The sequence below is a fragment of the Crocuta crocuta genome, unplaced genomic scaffold (assembly GCF_008692635.1).
Source record: "Crocuta crocuta isolate KB4526 unplaced genomic scaffold, BGI_CrCroc_1.0 scaffold619, whole genome shotgun sequence".
In the NCBI taxonomy this organism is placed as follows: domain Eukaryota; kingdom Metazoa; phylum Chordata; class Mammalia; order Carnivora; family Hyaenidae; genus Crocuta; species Crocuta crocuta.
This window is the reverse complement of record NW_027533395.1, coordinates 595,199-614,155: the sequence shown is the minus strand read 5'-3', so window position 1 is coordinate 614,155 and position 18,957 is coordinate 595,199. Positions and strand designations below refer to the sequence as shown.

The window sequence follows — 18,957 nt, the reverse complement described above, 5'->3', positions numbered from 1 at the left end:
CAACTGTTAGCAGCCTTTATATTCCTAGCACACGTTATTTCTCAGGTCATGGCCCCAGAGGCAGTGACAGCTATCTCCTGCCTCTTCCAGGTGGACAGTCAGGATGATTTAAGGCTGAATGAGGGCCATCCCTGGTCACAACTGCCCCCTCTACCCTCCTAAGCTTGGGCTCCTCTAAAAGCTACTTACTTTGGCTGAGCCGAAAATTGACGCTGTCTGCAGTTCCTTATCATCATCCTCCTTCCGGGGATGAATGACCAGTGTCACATGGCAGCTATTGTCTGTTGCAAACTTTCGAAAGGCCCCAACGATGTAGTCTTGAGCTGCAATCCTGCCCCCACACCAACAAAGTAAAGAGGTCATCGGACACCGACAGACAAGAACATACACGCACTCTTGATTCATTCACATCTCCCCATGCCACAAACCCACTACTTCACTGTCCCCAAGGACTCACACCTAGGTCCCTATCTGTACTTCCTACTGCCACAACCCGCACTTCTATGAACACAAAATACACACGGGGTGGTGTGTGCCGGCACACATGTCAGAAAACAAGAATACAGTGTGTGTGCCTAAGGGCCAGCTGCCTAAGAAGACATGTGTGTTAAAGCGGGGTCCAGTTACACAAGAGGGTGTCACCTGTCTGTGGACAGCTGCTCGTGCCCCATCATGAACTGCAGATTGTCGATGACCACATGACAAATGTCATACACGTACACTGCATGTTGCATTGTGTCTATTACAGTCCTGGGAAGAGAAAGAGGCAATGAATTCAAGAGTCAATTATAAGTAGTCTCCAGACCATCCCAGCAGAAAAGCCAGCATTCCTGAAATCTCTGTTGGGAATCTGTTCTCTTGCCCTCCCACTCTCAGAAAACCCTAGGCCTTGGAATCTCACCTGATGCTCTGCTGCCCATGGAAAGTCATGAAATAGAGAGGCAGGTCCTCGAAGCGGTCAGCCCACTCGTCGTATTTGTCCAGTTGCTCTTCTAGCCGCCCCACGGCGAACTGTGTCAGCATGACCCGGGCGAGTCTCACATTGCTGATCTCAAAGCTACCCCACAGCGTGTTTACCCCCTGGGTACACAAATCCAGGGCATACTCACTGATGAATGTGGTCTTCCCACTGCCTGTTGGCCCTGCAGGGGGTTGAATACAGACCTGGGTAAGGGAAGAAAGTTCTACCCTTAAAATTAAGACCCAGAGCAAGGGCTTCCAAGTTGGGAGAAGCCTCCTCTTTAACACTGACCATGGCTCAAAGCCACATGTGCTTCATCACCTGATCCTCTGGCTGTTACCCCAAGGAGTGATCTCCCAAAGGCTCACCTGTGAAGACTGTCAGCTCGCCCTTCCGATGTCCCTTCAAAAGACGATTGAGGTCTGGGAAGCGGTTCCAGCGGATGCCAGCTGCCTGCTCCACATTCGACAGTTCTCCTAGCACCTCCTCCCGAAGCTGCCGGAAAGACACAATCGACTTGTGCCAGGCAGGCAGGGCAGTACGCAGAATACGAGAAAGATTTAGGCCTCGGTTCAGGGCCTCCAGGGGACGGGGCTGCTGGTCTCCAGGCCGCACCAAGGAGCATCGCTTGGGATTCAGTTTTCGGGCAAACAACTTGGCAGCTTCCCAGGACCTCAGGTCATCTCCTAGCCAGAGCACAATACGTCGAAACTGTTCGAGGTAAGGGAGCAAGGCAGGGGGTAAGCAGGCTGTTCCGCGGGGTAGGGCAAGCGTGGGCAGCCCTGTGGATTGGTTCAAGGCCAGGCTGTCCAGCTCACGACTCGTTAGCACCACCTCAACATCTCGACGACTGATCAGTGGTAATCCAAACAGATTGTGGTAGACACCAGGCCGGGGAATGGTGGTTTCCTTGTAGTGCACTCCATCTCCCTGGCCTTCAGCCCCTAGCAGCTTCAGGCCTCGTAATCCCAAACCTCCAGGGGAGAGCCAAGGGAAGACAAGGCTGCGGGCAGGCCGCAAATACCGCACACTGAAACGCCTGAGCGTGTCATCTGTTACTTTAGTAAGGCCAAACATCATCCGGGCCAGCTGGGCCTCCTCCGGCTCAGGCAGCTCCCAGAGAGGTACGGCTCGGTCCCAGATCCTCCGGACCTCCTCACTGTCCTCAGCTTCTGGGGCCTCACTGAGCAGGACCCCCTCTCTGGCCCCATCTCCTCGCCCCTCCACGCTGGCCTGGAAGTCTTCCCAGCTCCCCTCTGCTAGGCTGGTCATGCAGAGAAAGCAGCCTGTGGTCTTGTCGATGAAGAGGCTGAAGGAAGCAGCAGCACCATTCTGGTCCTTGAGCGGCAAGGCCTTCACAAAGGGGCTGGGTGCCCGCAGGCAGCTGTGGCCATCTTGGAAGGGGATCCCATGTGCCCGCAAATATTGGCGTATTTCAGTTGCAGTTACAGGCAATACTGGTACTTCCAAGGCTGGGAGAGCCTCTTTCCTGTACCGTCTTCGAGGAGGGCCTGGGGCCAGGCTTCTGGGCAGGCCCCTGCGACCCATCCACTCCCCACGCTGGGACAGCAGGATACGGAGGGGATACCCACCTCGAAGGAGTACCCACATTCTTAGTCAAACCGAGGAAGTCACTACTTGAAATGCTTTCCGAGGCTTTCACTAGGTGGACCCTAAGGATCCTCTGCACAGCTCCCTACAGAACCCACTGGAGGTGGTTTCTTTCTTCCAACTTCCCCCTTCCCTCTCTGAATCCTCTTCAGCCCCTCTGAATTGCTACTTCACATCTATGGCCATCTACAGGACCCTTTCATGTCCGGGGGCTTCTATCTGGCTCTCTATCTCCATGGCCCTGTGCAGCCACCACCTCACCTCTACGACCCTCCGCACTGCCCCTCACCGCCGTGCCTTGTCTAGATCATCTCCTCACCACTCCCGCCCCTCCAGGGGATCTCCTCGCCGTCCTCTTGTCTACCGCCGCCTGCGTCCTTCCTGGCCCCAACGAGCCGGCCCCCAACTCGAGGCTCTCTTCGCCGCTCCTTCCTTCGAAGGGGACTCACCACAAGTAGAGCGCCACCGGGTGGCTCCCGCCGGTCCCCGCGCTCACCTCGTCCCCGCGCCCGTGTCCTTCCTCGGCTCTACTGCCAAGAGCGGTGGCGCTCACGACCGTGGCCACGCATCACCACCTTTCCTTCGCTCCTCTCTACCGCAACGTGGGTCTGTGACCTACGCCCCGCGCCATGACCGCGGAAGCAAAACTCCCCGGACGCGTGTGTTCCCGGAACCGGAAGCCTCGGCGTTCGTCCCGCCCCCGGCCCGCGAGGCCAGGCTCGGCTGCAGGGCGCTGTGGCGATGACCGCGCGCGGGACTCCGAGCCGCTTCCTGGCCAGTGTCCTCCACAACGGGCTGGGTCGCTACGTGCAGCAGCTGCAGCGTCTCAGCTTTAGCCTCAGTCGCGATGCTCCCTCGTCCCGCGGCGCCAGGTGAGCCGGGCGAAGGGGCGCGGGGTGCTCTCGGGACAGAGGTCGCCGAGGTCGGGCGTCGCCGTGTTTACTCTTCTCGGCTTCATCAGGGAGTTCGTGGAACGGGAGGTGGCCGACTTCGCCCGACGGAACCCGGGGGTCGTAATATACGTGAACTCGCGGCCGTGCTGTGTCCCCAGAGTAGTGGCCGAATACCGTGAGTGGGGCCGGACGAGGGCTGGAGGGCGGCATCCTGGGGGTTCCTCGCGGGCTCTCCTCCTTCTAGTCTTACCCTGATCCATCCGCTTCCTTCCTTCCTCCCACCCCCCTTCGGCCAGTTAACGGGGCTGTGCGCGAGGAGAGCATCCACTGCAAGTCAGTCGCGGAGATTGCGACGCTGGTGCAGAAACTGGCGGACCAGTCGGGCTTGGAAGTGATCCGCATCCGTAAGCCCTTCCACACGGACAACCCTAGCATCCAGGGCCAGTGGCACCCCTTCACCAACAAAGCGACGGCGCTGGGCGGGCTGCGCCCGCGAGAAGTCCAGGATGCTGCCCCAGCCCAGGTGCATGTGCCGTGACGCGTTGCCCCGCCAACTCCAGCCCCAGGCTTTGGACTCTTACCCTGGTGGTAGTGGTTCCTCCTCTTTGGTTCAGGGAATTGCAAGCCCCTGCAGGCAGATGGAGCCCACCAAGAGGGAAGTTGACGCCAAAGCTTTTGCTTGGGATAAAGAAGAATGGCCTGTCTTCGTTGTGTAGGAGGAAGGGCAGTGACTTTGTTAGTCTCCTAATTATTACCCAGTTGACATCCTTGAAACCTGACTCTTCAAGGATTTTACAGGCTTTTATTTCTGAAATCCAGATTGATATTAGCGATCTCAAATCTGGGTGTGGGGTTTCAAGACTGGCTTCTGAAGAATCTCTGATGTCCTATTGCCTTTTTTTTTTTTTTTTTTAACATTTATTCATTTTTGAGAGAGACTGTGAGCGGGGGAGGGGCAGAGAGCGAGAGGGGGAGACACAGAATCCAAAAGCAGCTTCAGGCTCTGAGCTGTCAGCAAAGAGCCCAACTCGGGCTCAAACTCACAAACTGAGATGATGACCTGAGCTGAAGTTGAACACTTAATGACTGAGTCACCCGGCACCCCCCGCCCCGTCCTATTTCTGTAACCATTGAACTAAAGACAGCTAGCATCTTAGATTCTGGTGTGAACCTGGCATTAGGACAGCCACTTTACATCTGTGTGAGTGTTTAGATTAGAAAACTGAGATTAATAAACTTGCCCAAGGTTACACTTGAGGTCTTCAGAAGGTGTATATTTTAAGTCTAATGCCATTTTTCATGATCCTAAAACCAGAAGGGAAACATAACAACCCTTCAGGATGGTTAGTATTAAAGGCCATGTGATTAATCCAGTCCTAACCCTTGGAGAGATTCTCAGGCCAGGTCCCTGGTAACAAGCTTGCTGTGGTCCTAACTACTCCCCAAGACCCAACCCTTCTGCAGTAATGAATTCATGTTTTCCCTTGTTGGGGGAGGGGAGGGACTGTAAAGCTTCTTGGGGATGGGCAAGAGAGCTGGTAAACAGGGAGCATCTTCTAGGCTTAGCCAAAAAAGGGGGAGGAATCATGAGGAAAAGAGCCAGGAGATAAAAACCTATAAGCTTTTGTATGAATTCTTGAACTGTTGTAATTTTGTTTGTCATACCCATACCACCGTGATCAGTGAGTAGTGAGAGCCTTGTAAAGGCTTGTGTATCCACCCAGGGCAGCCAGGTGGAAGCCGAGGGTCCCAGTTTCCCCTGCAAATGGTTTTATGGGGAGGAGAGCCAACCCTGCAGCACCGTTTTCCATAGGCTCAGAAGCCTGCCCCCTGGCGATCAGGGGAAGGCCAGTCTAGACCAAGCAGACCACACATAGCTGTGGGGAAAGAGGGTATTTATTAACCAACAGGAGGGGGAGGAGCTGAGCCCAGGCTCCCCACTCGGTCACATGCCTGTTCTGCCCGCCTAGGTGGTGAGTGGGGGCATTCCTAAAGAAGTATAGCCGTTCTTACAATAAATACATTCATTGTGGGTGGAGGTGGGAGAACTTGGGTGAAGGGCAGTAAAAACCCGTGGGATTCCACGTTCTCAGCTACAAAAATAACAGTCATCCTCACCCAAAGGGAATGGGGGAACTCAGTCAGGATTTGATTGTCCCATATGGGCCTGGAGACTTCAGAGGCCCCTGGACCCTGAAAGTGCCCCGGTGAGGTAGGACAGGGATGGCAGCCAAGCATCCAAACTCCCAGCCTCTGCCCTTTGCATAGTTCCAAGAATGGGCGTCATGTGCCAGGCGAGACATCAGATCTCCTCCCCCTGCTCTGGTCTAGGGGTAGCAAATGCTTGGTCCCCAAAAGGGAGGCTGGCTCATTGCAGTATTGGTCACCCGTCCTAGGGAAATGTCTGAGAGGACAGCTGAATGGGAGAGGGCTCTCCCTCTGAAATGTCCGTGGACCAAACCCAACAGATCGAGGTCCGAAGCAGCAAAGGGAGGCTCAGAAACGCAAGTGGAAATGTAAGCATATGTGTGTGAAGGGACATGCCTGGGACTCTGTCTGTCACTCTTGAGAGTGACTAAGGGGGTGAGGAGGTTGACCGAAGAGGGCTGCACATTAAGGACGAAGAGGGGACTGACAGTCTTACCTCAGTCCCCTAGGGCTGGGACTAGGGGAGAAACCTAGTTTGGATGGGATATGGCGATTGGAAGGGCACCCAAAGTCCAGGAGAGACGAAACACAAGAATGTACCAGGAGATGGGGTGGGGGCCCTGCAGCCCAGCTGATAGACATTCATCCATGTGCACATGTGAATGTATGCAGGGCTCAGGTGGCTCTGGTGGCTGGCAGAGGTCTTGTCTGGTTTCGGGACCATCCAGCACATAGGGCCATGCAGAGGGTGGTGACATTGAGGTCGTCTGGACCTGCAGAGCCCTGCCTGGAGAAAGAGGAAGGATTTGAACAGACAAAGGGGGCAGGAGGATGGCATCCTCTCTGCCCAAGTGCTTGGGGTGAGGGCATGGAGTGCTGGGGCCACAGCAGTCCGGGGCCTGAGGGAGTACCCACCTCTGAGGAGCACCGGTTGGCCTGGGCTGCTCACAGATGGGTCTGTGGAGACTGAGGAGGGGGCTTTGGCTGGGCCTGACTCTGCCAGCCCTACAGGGACATCAAAAAGTTGGGAGAAGGGCCTGGAGTTGGGGGCTGGGGAGGTGAAGGTAGAGTGGCTGTGTTGGGGAAGCGACAGCCCAGCCTGGGGCAGACAGGCTGGCTTGGAAGAGCATTTGTCCGAGGAGGCTGGGCTCAGACCGAGCTCTCATCCAGGTGCTCCACAAGCTGCGTGTGCTTCCTCTTCTCCAGGATGCGGCTGAGCTCCTCGGCAAATGAGCAGGGCCCCGCCGGCACCCCGTTGTTGCTCTGCCTCAGGAGCACGTAGCTGTTGCCATTCATCCTGCGCAGCCGGCTGGGCAGCGCCACCAGCCCGTTGGTCAGCTCGGCCGGTGGCGGTGGGGGTGGTGGAGGCGGCGGGGCTGGGGCTCCCTCCCCAGGGATGATCTGGAGGCAGCCACCTTCCAGGCCCCCAGCCCCCTCCCCATCATCACCGTCATCTTCGTCTCCGGGACACTGGCCTGAAACCGTCTGCAGCTGCACAGCAGAGCCCCCTGCCCGGCCAGCCCGACCCAGAGAGTATTTTCTTCGACGCCCTCGTCTGCCTCCCTGAAGACAGGCCACGTATAGGAGGGAGGAGGCCAGGATGAGGCAGAGGCCACCGAGTGCGGCAATGGCCAGCACGTACAGCAGCCTCACGTCAGGTGCCAGCTGTGCCCCAGGCATGGCAGGGGCTTGTGGAGCTGGGGCAGGGGTGGCGGGCCGCACTGTGAGGCTGTAGGAGGCCAGCAGGGTGCGGAGCCCGTTCTCCTCAGCATAGCAGCCGTAGTTGCCACTGTGCTCAGGCTGTATGTTTGTCACCAGCAGCCCGTCCACGCCCACGCGGTAGCCATGCTGCCCATCGTTCAGGCCCATGGTCCCATTGAGCAGCCACAAGGCCCGGGCCAGGTTGGATGGCTGGTCACAGGGCAGGAGGACATCATCACCTCGGAGCACAGAGCGGGTTTTCAAGGGTGGTGGTGGCCCTGGAGGGGGTGAGAGGAGTGGTCAGTGCTTGTCTACCTGAGGGAGGCCATCGGAGACGGCAGGCCAGATGGCTCACCGTTCTGTCCCTGGCACCAAGCACAGAGTCTGCAATCATGGTGACAACTGACTAAGGTCTCCCAACTCATGTTCCTGTTTAAGGTTTGCATGGGCCCTTCTCAGTGCTTTCAGTTCCTGCTATCTGCCAGGGATTTTAATCTCGAGCTCCAGCAGAGTTCTTTCCTGACCGACACACTTGGACATCTTGCACATGCAGGGCATCTCCGCGTGCAGTCTCTTGAACACGGCACAGGAACTAAGGCCCATGAATTGTCACAGTGAATGGCACCACTAGCCACTCAGCTGCTCACGTCAGGAACCTGGGAGTCTCCCTTGCCTCTCTCTCCCCTTCACCTTTGTGTCTAATTCTCACCAAGATTCTGCTTCCAGAATCCATCCCAGCCCTGTTCACTTTTCTCCTTCCCCAGCTGCTGGCCCACTCTGGCCCCCATCTAGTTCATTTTCCACGCAGCAGTGGGGTAACCTTTTAAAACCACCACACTGATCGGGTCACTCCCCTGCCTCAATGTATTCGCCGCCCACGTCTCCAGCCTTTTCTCAAACCCACCAAGCTCACCTGCCTGCTATCCCCTCCGCTTGGATGTCACCCCCCTCTCCTTGCCCTCCACCGGTTGACCGGGAGGAAAGAGCACAGAAGTGATGAAAAGCACAAGCTCCAGTCAGACTGCTTGGGGTCAGGTTTGAATTCTGACTTTACTACCTAATAGCTTATTAACTTTGGACAGTTTACTTCTCCCTGAACCTCAAAAGATTGCCCCTCATGGGGAGGGGGATCGTGGCACCTCTCTCCTAGGAATGCTGTGAGCGCAAGAGATCGTGTGTGTGTGTGTGTGTGTCCAGTCAGCGCCTGGCACAGGGGAAGTACTCAGCACATGTTAGCTATGACTGTTCTGCTCTTCTGTTAGGCATCAGCTCGGTCATCTGATCTTCCTCAGGGGAGTATTCATTATCCTTCAAATCCTTGTCATAGCTGTAAGTATTCCTTTTGTAGCAAAAACTAATGGAAATAATGACTTGTGAGATCATTTAATTGCCACCCCCCCCCCAACACACACTTGGCTATAAGCTCCAGGCGTGACAAAAAACTTTTTGCCTTGAGCCTTTCTCCTCATTTATAATTCTTTTGGACAACAAATATTTGTGGAGCACTTACTCTGTGCCACACCGTGCTGGGACATCCTCGCTGAGCGCACACAGACGCAACCACGCAGATACGTACGTGCACAGGCAAATGACAGTGTATGTAAAGAGGACAGGCTGTGCGGCCAGGCCTACACATGTCCATGCATGTCACTTACCTGTGTCCCTGTTGCCTTCACAGCCTCGGTTTCCTCTCTCTATGTCCTGTATCAGTGCTGTCCTGAACTCGTGAACAGGGGAATTGAGCTTTAGTGGAAGTCAGTGGTGCTGTTACCAACAAGCAACCCATCCCCCTCCCACTACCAGGCCTTCATCCTCCCCTCAGGCTCCAGTCCCCTGTTCACATGGGACCCTCACACCCCTACTGCCTCTTACCTGCTACCCTGGGACCTGTTGATTATGGTGCAGGCATGGGTGCTGGGGTCCCAGCCACAGTAGGGGTCCCGGGCCAGGATGCAGTCATAGCAGGAGCGGTAGCGGGAGCAGCTGGACAGTGGTAGCTGGATGACGCCGCTAGGGCCCCCCACGTAGAGGCTATGCTGGGAGCCAGAGAGGAAAGCTAGTTGGCAACATCCCCGACTCCCGCCTGCAGACGCACGTAGCCACTGCCCAGCCACCTACTCCCTCCCTGTTCTCTGGCAAGTCGTGGGTCAGAGGCTTACCTGCATTGTCGAGATGACCAGATTTTCTACAGACTGGGGCTCCTTGAACACTTGCGTCTCTTCAATAATGTGCATCCCGGAACCCAGCACCACGGCCTTGTGGATCCAGCCATCAGCTGGTATGGAAAGGGCAGAGGGTCAGAACCCAACAATGGAATCTGTTTTCAGCCCCCTGCAGTAGTCTAATGGGAGTAGCTTGGGAGTCATCAGGTCAGGGACAAGGATTCAGCCAGTAACAGTTCCTCAGGACTGGGAACAGTTCTCTGGCTGGAACTCTGGGCTTGTCATAGCAGGAATTATTGGGACCAGAAGCATTAGTGATCAGGGACCAGTATCATTGTGGTTGGTGGCAGGAATCTGCAGTTACCAAGAGCCAGTGGCCATAGGGGGTCAGTAGTGAGTGTTCCTTGAAGAATCAACATCATTGGTCACCAGGGTTTTGTGATCAAAAGTCCTCCCAGATGAGCGGTCAACAAGGGTCAAGGTCTCAGGTCAGGGGTTGAAAGTACCTGTGCCCAGAAAAAGCAGGTCATAGGTGGGTCCAGCAGGCGTGAGGACGGGTGTCCCTGTGAGATGGGTGTAGCGCACGCTGCGCTTGAGCAGCAGGGGCCGTCCGCGTGTGGGTACCACGGGCCGAGCCATCAGGGGGTGCAACTTCACAAAGTCCAAGACCAGCGACGGCAAATCCTGGGATGAGTTGTAGCCGCGAGTGCGCAACGAATCTGTGATGCACTGGGATGGAGGGCAGAGGCGGTGAACCTCAGGAATCTACTGCCTGCCTGCCCTCCACCCCCCAAGGCTAGGCCCTCCCGCCCCTCCCAGCGGTTCTGACTACTCAGCACTGACCCCAGGCCGGGGCACTCACTGAGCCAGGCCGGGGCTCCGGCACCCCACCCTCATAGCGGCCCCAGCGCCGGGCACCATCCTGGTATTCCATGTAGGGACCTGCGAAGACAGCCTGCACCTCGGCCAGGTCGTAGCGGCAGATGGCTGAGGCCTCTAGGGTCTTCCTAGGAAGGGACATAGGGGAGGGGCCTGAGCCACACTGGGTGGAGCCTGCCCCCTGCCACCTGCCCCAGCCAGGAGCCCCTGTTAGCCTAGCCAACTCCAGCTCTAGGCCTCAGGGCCTCTCCTAAGGTTCAGGAGGCTACTGTGGCCTCCGGCTCCAGGCTGGCTGGCTGTGCCTGAAATTCTCTTGGAGGCCAGCCTCCCCACAAGGGATCCTGTTTCTCTCATTGACCTCTGCGCCAGCCTTCCTGCTGTCCCCAGTTCCCTGTGTCCCCACTGTCCCTGCACTGACCACTGTGTGGTCAGCGTGAAGGCCGCATAGAAGTGTGTGCGGGCTGAGGTGTCCGTGTCCAGGCTGCAGACCCCACGTAGCGTCTCATACTGTGGAATGTGGCAGACTAGACGCGCCTTTAAGAAGGAGGTCCACTTCTTCTGCAAGATCTTTTTTCCTCCTAGGTCTCCCTGGTGAGGGAGGGCACAGGGTCAACGTCAGAGGGTCAGCCTGCACACTCTTGCCCCACACTTGCTCCTCCTCACCTTGCACACACGGGCCACACGGGCCACACGGTGGCTGTTGCGGCTCTGAGTGAAGCTGTTGGGGCCCTCGTCTGTGGCCCGCTCCGTGAAGAAGTAGTAAACCTTGTCATCATCACCCACAGCACTGGCCTCGCTCTCCCGTACCAGGACGGAGAACACAAACTCAGCATCTGTGGGGTGGGCAGTTCAAGTGGCCCCTGAGACAGGATGGGGATCCCTCTGCTACCCCTTACTCAACCACACACAGGAATAGACAGGCTCACCTGGGAATTTGGGGATGGGGTGTCAACTGCCCAAGGGAGTAAAGATGGATAGTCCCCAGCCCCCCATTATCCTGTGCCTCATCCTCCTAACCATTGAGCCAGTGCATCGGTGCCTCCTCAGTCCTCAAGGAGTGCGGGTGGCGGCTTCGGCGGATGTCGGGGATGCTCCGGAATTCATACCGTGTGGCTGTGTAGAGGCCTCCATCTGGAGCACACGCATGCCACGTGTGACAGACACGTCACATACAACAAGGCACATAACACATATCGGTGGCAAGTCCTAGCAACGAGATCCATGTCCCCCAAACGGTATGCTGATGGATCAGGAGCCAGGGTGGGAAGGAGAGCACGCTCACCGATGATGAGGCCCGTGAAGCCACGGGCTGGGTCGTAAGGACACTTCTCCTTCCCCTCCTCAAAGCTTGGTGGCAAGGTGAAGGCCTCAGCATCCTGGGGGAATAGGAGGCCAGAAGTCAGTGGTCTCGAGGACAGGCAGGGGTTATGGCCCAAGCTCAGACCAGTCCAGCACCAGGCACTAGCAATCAGGGCTGGGCTGGGGCAGGCGTACTCACAATGGCTGCACAGAGAGGCTGGAAGGCGTGAGTCCCGCAAGCGTAGAAGTGGGTGGCATTGAGTCGCTGAAGGAATCGCACATGGTTGAAGCACTCCGTCTGAGGATAGGTGGGGGAGGGCTGTGAGCCCCCAGCCTGCTCAGGGGCCTTTTCCATTAATTCAGCTTTGTAGTCCGGCTCTTGCCCCCACCCACGGGACACAGTTCTGAGATCCCAGTGGGCCTGCTCACTGCCCAGAACACAGACCACTCCCTGGAACCCGTTGTCCTTTGGCTTCCCAGTGCCATGACCCTTCTCTCTTCTATCTCACTGTCAGGGTGACCTGACACGTTTGCCAGCTTCTCCTGCATTTCCTGCAGTCCTCTGCACCCCCAGTTCAGGGGCACCCAGGGCGCCCACCACCCTGAGATACTTCTCACGTCTCCTTCTCAGCAGTGTCCCCTAGTCCTGGAGCTCCCACACCTCCTGCGGGGTGACACTACCAAATGTACCCCCCAGGCTCTGGCCCTCTCCCCACCAGGTAGCTCACGGACACATCCAACTCATCTGGTCACAAACCAAGCTCATTCCCTCCTCCCTAACCCGCACCCTCCCTCCTAAACCTGTTCATCCAGTCTTTCCCACCTCACTTCATCCATCCATCCTCTTCCTCAGTCCAGATGCTGGGAGTCATCCTTGCTGCTTCCCACTCCCTCATCCCCACGTTCAGTCCTCCCAGATTCTTTGCGGTAACGTCTCCTGACGTGGCCCACTTGCCCTCCACCTCCACCACCCTAGTGCATGTCACCACTGTCGCCTCTTCCTGGGACGGCGGTAGAGACTGCCTGACAGTTCTCCCGAGCCCCCACCCCTCCATAAAAGCTACGTATTTATTCAGTGAGTGAGAAATACATGTACACAATGTAAAATTCAAAAGATACAGACGGGTATGCTGTAAACAGAGTGTCTCCTTTTATCCCTGTTGCCTTCAAAGGGGACTGCTCTTTCCATTGTCTGGAGTTTCCTTCCAGAGATATTCTACTGATTAGCACCCTCTGGCAATCCACTTTCTGAGGCATATTTTAAACATGTAAACCAAATCATGTCATTGCTGGATTTAAAAAACCTTCAGTGGCCCACTAGAGTCCTGAACGTAGGGTGCCACCCCTTCTGGCCCTGCATGGTAGGGCTCTGCGCCTTCCTCCCCTGCCTCACTGGCTCCAGCCACGCTGCTCTTCTCTGCCCATTAGATGCCTCAAGCTAAGGCCCCCTTACGTCTTTGCCTTGTTAATGATTCCTCCTCCGGCCAGCCACCCAGGGTCTGAATCCATGCAGGCCTCTTTGTCTCATCCCATTCCCTCTCCAGGTCCCTCCTCTCCACTAGTCTGCTCAGGCCTTCCTCCTCTGACCCCCACGAGGCCCCCAACCTTCGCTGCCTTTCCTGCCTCCAGACTCACTATTTTATGATATTTTTTAGAAAAGTTTTTTTTTAAGTTTATTTTTATTTATTTTGAGAGAGAGGGGTGGGGGCAGGGGAGAGGCAGAGAGAGAGGGAGAGAGATAATCCCAAGCAGGCTCCTTGCGGGGCTCAAACTCACGAACCATGAGATCACGACCTGAGCCAAGTCAGATGCTTAACCAACTGAGCCACCCATGCGTCCCATAGACTCACTCTATTTTAATCCATCTAGTGCCTGGGCTGGATTACTATTACACTAGTAGTGTTTCCCCAAGATGTTTACATTAAAAAAGACATTGGGAGGGGAAGGAGAGCACCTTGGGTGGCTCAGTAAGTTAAGTGTCTGACTCTTGATTTTGGCTCAGGTCATGATCTCACGGTTTGAGGGATCAAGCACCACGAGGAGCCTGCTTGGAATTCTCTCTCTCCCTCCCCCTCCGCTCCTCCCGCCCATTCATGCACACACACACTCTCTCTTAAAATAAACTTAAATAAGGATGCTGCTGTGCACTGTGGGATTGAGCACACAGCATTTCCCAAACTCCTGACCATGAAACTCCTCTTCTGAAAATTAATGTTTCTCAGAACATGCTTTGGGAAGTGTTCTCCCAAAGCTTTGCTATCCAAAGTGTGACGGGATCACCAGTATCAGCTTCCTCTGGAAGCTTGTTAGAAAATGGCGGAATCGTGGACCTTCCCAGATTTACTGAGTTAACATCTGCATTTATAACACACCCGGGTGATTCATGGGCACACTACAGTCTGAGAGTCTCTGAGTAACACACGGTGAGGGTGCCCACTGTCACAGAATAACACCCATATCTCCAGCGGGGTTTTGCAGTGCTCTGCAACCTGGGTTCCACTTGCCTCCCCAGCCCCACTTTCTACCCATGCTGCACCAGCAGCACCTTTGATGAAATCTCCTAGTGGTGCCTCGTCAAACACAGCTATCGCGACCCCGCCCCAGACCCACTGAATCAGAATCTCTGGGCCAGGGAATATAGTTTCTTTCTTTCTTTTGGGGCATGGCTCTAGGCCCAATGTGGGGCTTGAGCTCACGACCTCGAGATCAAGAGTTGCATGCTCCACTGACTGAGCCAGCCAGGCGCCCCTGGGACTGTGTATTTTTAAAAAGCTCTCCAGATGGATCTGTTACATAGCCAGGCATGGGACCCCTGCGGACACCCTGTTCTTTAGTGTGAAAGAACTGGCAATTCACTAAGAGGCCTCTATAGAATATTTGAGCTATTCTTTGACGAAACCTCATTTTTCTCATCTGCAAAATGGAGGATAATTCTATTTCACAGGGTTATTTTAGAATTAAGAGAGATAACGGCTAAGTCAACATTTACTAGAGATTACCTAGTGCTCTCATGATTATCATGCAGGAGCCGGGAAGAGATTAAGATGCCACTATAGGCCACGCTGGTAGGTGACGAGATGTTTGGTTGAGAAGTGCTGCACCTAGGGCCCGCCACTCTGGCTGCACTCACGTGTTTGCTGCGGTTGCTGCAACTGACTGGCTGACGCACACCTCTCCACCTGCGTCCCCACCAACCCTGGCATCCCTAACTGAAGAGAAGGAAAGGAGCTGGGGACAGGACAGACCACATACCTGGTTGTTTTTCCCTTTTTGATGACATTTGCTTTGCATCTCTGGGGAGGCCTCCCAGTGGATCTGGAGACAGGGAAAGAGAATGGGTTGATGTGTTGACCCCAGGACCCTTCCCTTTCACCACTGTCTGTGGGACCAGGTGATAGGACTGCAGGGAACAGGGGAAACTGGTACGGGTGAGTTTCAGGAGGAGCAGTGCATGGTAAGGGAGCCCTGGGTTGAGAAGGGCCGTGCTATCTGACCAGGGGGCTATAGCAGGCTGGTGAGGCTTCTGGGAAATTGAGGTCCCAGGGAGGTGGATAAAGCTGGAGACCCTCCAAGGGTCCTGGGTTCCAGGGGCTAACCTCTTTGTGAGCCCCATCTCCTATGTCACGGGCATTGAGAGAGAACAGGGCACCTCGGGCTCCAACCAGCAGTCTTGCCGAAGACTCCTCCAGCAGCAGTGTTGAGTAGTTCTGGGCTTGGCCCTTGAAGTGCCGGGTCTTGGAGAGCTCTGGGGAGAGCGGGAGGAGTGAGCCCAGCCCTGGGGTGTCCTCCCCACTCCCAGACCTGGCTCCTGCTGCCTTTCAAAGTTGGGGAGGGGGCATCTAACCTTCGTAGGGGATGGTCATCCGTGGGGTGGCATCTAGTTCTCTGGATGGTCTCCGCAGTGAGGGTCCAGGGACTGCAGACGCTGTGAGGAAGCTCAGGAAGAGGGGCCAGAGCCTCCCCCACATTTTCCTGGGGAGGCCCAGACCGGTAAGACCCCCAAGGGGAGCCAGGACCAGAGTCGCAGGGTATGATGGGAAGAATAGTCACAGGGGTCAAGGTCCAGGGAGGTCACTTGGAAGGTCAGGGGTCATGGGGCCAGGGAGGGTCCTGGAATCGAGGCGACATGGAATCACAGGGTTGTGTGGCCATGGAATCCCAGGTTAGAGGTCAGAGGGAGGGATGGATCACACACTGCTTTTCTGCATCAAATACAAACTGCATGGTGAGAAGGAGTTGTGGGGTCACAGGGAGGTTGTAGGTCACTGATGGGGTCACCCTGCCCCAACAGCAGGACTAGTTCTGGTTCTCTGAGGTCCGTTCTCTAAAGAAAAAACAGGGTAAAAACACTCTTTTATCTGTGTGTGGGTGGAAGGTAGGTGGCATTGCCCCCAGACTTCAGGGGGCACTGGTGGGAGGGGCCCAGGGAACTCCCACGTCAGGATTGGCTGTCACTCTGTCCACTTCTCTGCTCTGATGCAAGTTGGGTAGAACTTGCCCTCCTTACAGACCCTAGACTCCTCCGAGTCTGAACCCAAAGTAACGGCCCTCCTCTGATCATGTCAGAAGCTAAGCTAGGCCTCCGTCTCGGGTGGAGCTCCGTCTTCAGGGAGAATGTCCTCTCCTCCCAACAATGGGACCAAACTTGGGGCAGCAGCTGCCCCTGCTGCCTGCGGGGGTGCCTTATGCAAGAAGGCTTGGGCAGAGACATGTAATGGGCCTTTGTTGATTTTGTCCTGTTTTCCCTTTGTTTTTTCTTTTCCCTGGCCTGAGAGCTCCCTCTGGAATTTCTCTTTAATTAGACACTTCTCCTCCTCAGCATTCCTCTCCGAGGGGGTGCACATCTCTATTCTGCCCATGCGAGTCTGTACTGCACCCTCTGGCTTGGCATCCGCACATGTCCCTACCTGCAAACAGGCGCTCATAGACATGGGGGGGTTGGTATCTGGGCCCCCTGGCTGCACTGCACAGGTGTAATGTCTGTGCAGGATGCTCTAGTGTACATGGCCAGTTGAGACAAAAGCAACATGGAAAAGGTGAGTGATGGGGATCCCTGAGCTCTTGGCCACCTCACCCGGCTTATCCTGGAGACTGTTCCCGCACCTGGACCCTCTCCCAAGCCACGTGCAGATGGGGTGGAAGTAGGTGGCAGATCTCCTCTGACCCCTGTAATAGGCCTGATCTCTGAGGTGGCTCTTGAAGGCTTCCTGGACTGGGGTGGGTGTGGAGGAAGCCCGACCCACCCAATCTCATCAGACACCCACAGACAGGGCCACAAAGGCCACTGGCCTCTCCCCTCTTTTCCAGGTCAAATATTAACTATGTGGCCTTGAAGAGAGGGGAAGGACCAGGAGCTAGCCAGAGGGAAAACAGGAATTTGGAGCATTTATTCAGGAGGTAAAGGTCAGCACTGTAGCGGTCAGAGCCCAGAGGAGGAAAAGGTAGTAGGAGTGTAAAGAGGGTGTTTGGACCACAGAAAGGGCATCAGCTCGTTTGGGGGCTGGGCAGTATGAGGCCCCAGGCAAACTGCCCATGCCCCACCCCTCACTGTGGAGGCACACCTGTTTACCTTTGGGGCCTCCTATTTGCTTAGTGCAGAAGTTGGGGGTGGGGAGGGCAGAGGGAGCCCTATGGCTATGAGGTATCAGTCTCTAGGATTGGGCAGGAGGAACACACTCCAGGTTCGAGAAACCACTTGGAGTGTGGTTCACAGCCGAAGTCACACAGGACCAGAGTGGGGCGATGTGCATGCGATAGGTGTATGTACACACACGTTCACAGAAGGGCTGTGGACAAATGTACTCATAGGAAAGTCATGCATGCATACATTCACAGGGAGGTTTGTGCACACATACGTTCATATAAAGGGCCTGCCAGATGTGTCCATACACAGTGATGAATAAGGCTCTATTCACATATTCACATCCATTCATTCGGCTGATCACACAGCCTCAGAAGTTAACAAGGAGGGTTATAAGTCCACACATGTGCATAGGAAGGATTGTACACCTACTACAGAAAGGTTATGCACACACACACATTTGTGTAGGGACGTGCACACAAACCCCCACTGATACCATAGGTGAGGCATGTTCATCCTAACAGAAGGGTCAAGTACATGTATGTTCACACAGTGCTCCAACACACAAATTACATGCATGCAGAGACAAGCATATGTTCAAACAGGGAAACAGGGGTCCAGTTTTCACTGCAGGCTTGGAGGCTGCTAGTGTCCACTGAGGTGCAGAGCAGCACTACCTCCCTTCCCGAAAGTCCCAATTTTTTTTTTAAATTTTTTTTTTTTTTTTTAATTTCTAGGAGGGAGAGAGAGAGAGACAGCGTGAACAAGGGTGGGTCAGAGAGAGAGGGAGACACAGACTCTGAAACAGGCTCCAGGCTCTGAGCTGGCAGTCAGTACAGAGCCCGACGCGGGGCCCGAACCCACGAACCGCGAGATCATGACCTAAGCGAAAGTCGGACGCTTAACCGACTAAGCCACCCAGGCGCCCCCCGAAAGTCCCAATTTTAAGGCCAGATTCCAAATGTGTGTGCTCGTGTGTGCGTGTGGTGATGTAGGGAGGCATCTGACCTCAGATGTTCAAATGCATTGGGCCTCTCTGCAAAGGAGGGAAGGGGTACTTAACCCAGACCGGAGGAGGGCCGTAGCTTCAGCAAAGGAAAGATGGAATGGAACTTAGCACTCATTGCTCCACTCCCTTGTATGCTGCCCTTCTAGATATGGGAGGTGGGCAGGGGCTCCCAGCCTCCATTTAACCTGTTGTGAGGGAGGGCGGGGCTAAACGGGGGGGCGGAGCCGCTGCCCTCCCTCCCCCAGTAGCCACAAGGCTTCAAGGTCTCCGGTCCACACCCCACACTCCACCCCCAGTTCCATAGTTTGGGTTTCTCCCCAGGGCCAGCCCCCTGAACTCTGATCACCTTCCGAGTATTAGGTCCCAGGGCTGAAGAAACTGAGGAAGAGAGACACCCCCTCCCCCCAAAACAGGATCGATGTTTGATCAGCAGGCTCTCGACCTTCATCCCAGACGTCCACCTGCTTAGTGTAGGCGGCATTCCCCTCTGCCCAGTAGGATGGCCGTCTCTTCCTGCCTCAGAGCCCTTCCCCCGCTACCCTCTCCTTCCACCATTCTGGACAGTGCGAGGGTCTTCCCTCTCCTCAGATCTAACCTCAGTCTCTACTGCTGCAGCTCGAGGACAAGCTCTCCTTCGATCCCGGCGGACGCCAGAAGACGTGACCCAGATCCCGGGGAACACTGTTCACCACGCGGATCCCCGCCCCGGGCTG

The 18,957-nt window shown here is 55.6% G+C and overlaps 3 protein-coding genes across 4 annotated transcripts in view; 1 reads left to right on the top strand and 2 right to left on the bottom strand.

Moving 5' to 3' along the window:
- The window catches only part of TWNK (twinkle mtDNA helicase), a 5,404-nt gene extending 2,223 nt beyond the window's left edge, over nucleotides 1-3,181 (bottom strand). Inside the window, exons 1-5 of one of the 2 annotated variants that reach the window (XM_077748460.1) lie at nucleotides 3,069-3,181; nucleotides 1,330-1,456; nucleotides 902-1,164; nucleotides 643-750; nucleotides 190-331 (exon numbers count right to left, since the gene is read on the bottom strand). In XM_077748460.1, coding sequence (XP_077604586.1) covers nucleotides 190-331; nucleotides 643-750; nucleotides 902-1,023 — 372 coding nt within the window. In that variant the 5' untranslated portion in view covers nucleotides 1,024-1,164; nucleotides 1,330-1,456; nucleotides 3,069-3,181. Of the gene's footprint in view, nucleotides 1-189; nucleotides 332-642; nucleotides 751-901; nucleotides 1,165-1,329 lie in introns of both variants that reach the window. The other variant, XM_077748459.1, reaches the window with a different exon arrangement.
- An 81-nt stretch (nucleotides 3,182-3,262) lies between these two features.
- On the top strand, nucleotides 3,263-4,717 carry MRPL43 (mitochondrial ribosomal protein L43). Its single transcript, XM_077748373.1, has 3 exons — nucleotides 3,263-3,444; nucleotides 3,534-3,640; nucleotides 3,762-4,717. Exons 1-3 carry the CDS (start codon nucleotides 3,314-3,316, stop codon nucleotides 4,001-4,003), a joined length of 480 nt encoding a protein of 159 aa, XP_077604499.1. The 5' UTR covers nucleotides 3,263-3,313; the 3' UTR covers nucleotides 4,004-4,717.
- Nucleotides 4,718-6,670: 1,953 nt separating this feature from the next.
- Nucleotides 6,671-18,957, bottom strand: part of SEMA4G (semaphorin 4G) — a 12,649-nt gene continuing 362 nt past the window's right edge. Inside the window, exons 2-15 of the mRNA XM_077748372.1 lie at nucleotides 15,499-15,978; nucleotides 15,251-15,399; nucleotides 14,907-14,969; nucleotides 11,854-11,952; nucleotides 11,638-11,731; nucleotides 11,373-11,486; nucleotides 11,019-11,188; nucleotides 10,774-10,943; nucleotides 10,339-10,483; nucleotides 9,983-10,205; nucleotides 9,474-9,589; nucleotides 9,187-9,350; nucleotides 8,970-9,031; nucleotides 6,671-7,592 (exon numbers count right to left, since the gene is read on the bottom strand). Of these exons, the coding sequence (XP_077604498.1) occupies nucleotides 6,763-7,592; nucleotides 8,970-9,031; nucleotides 9,187-9,350; nucleotides 9,474-9,589; nucleotides 9,983-10,205; nucleotides 10,339-10,483; nucleotides 10,774-10,943; nucleotides 11,019-11,188; nucleotides 11,373-11,486; nucleotides 11,638-11,731; nucleotides 11,854-11,952; nucleotides 14,907-14,969; nucleotides 15,251-15,399; nucleotides 15,499-15,622 (2,523 nt within the window). The 5' untranslated portion in view covers nucleotides 15,623-15,978 and the 3' untranslated portion in view covers nucleotides 6,671-6,762. The remainder of the gene's footprint in view (nucleotides 7,593-8,969; nucleotides 9,032-9,186; nucleotides 9,351-9,473; nucleotides 9,590-9,982; nucleotides 10,206-10,338; nucleotides 10,484-10,773; nucleotides 10,944-11,018; nucleotides 11,189-11,372; nucleotides 11,487-11,637; nucleotides 11,732-11,853; nucleotides 11,953-14,906; nucleotides 14,970-15,250; nucleotides 15,400-15,498; nucleotides 15,979-18,957) is intronic.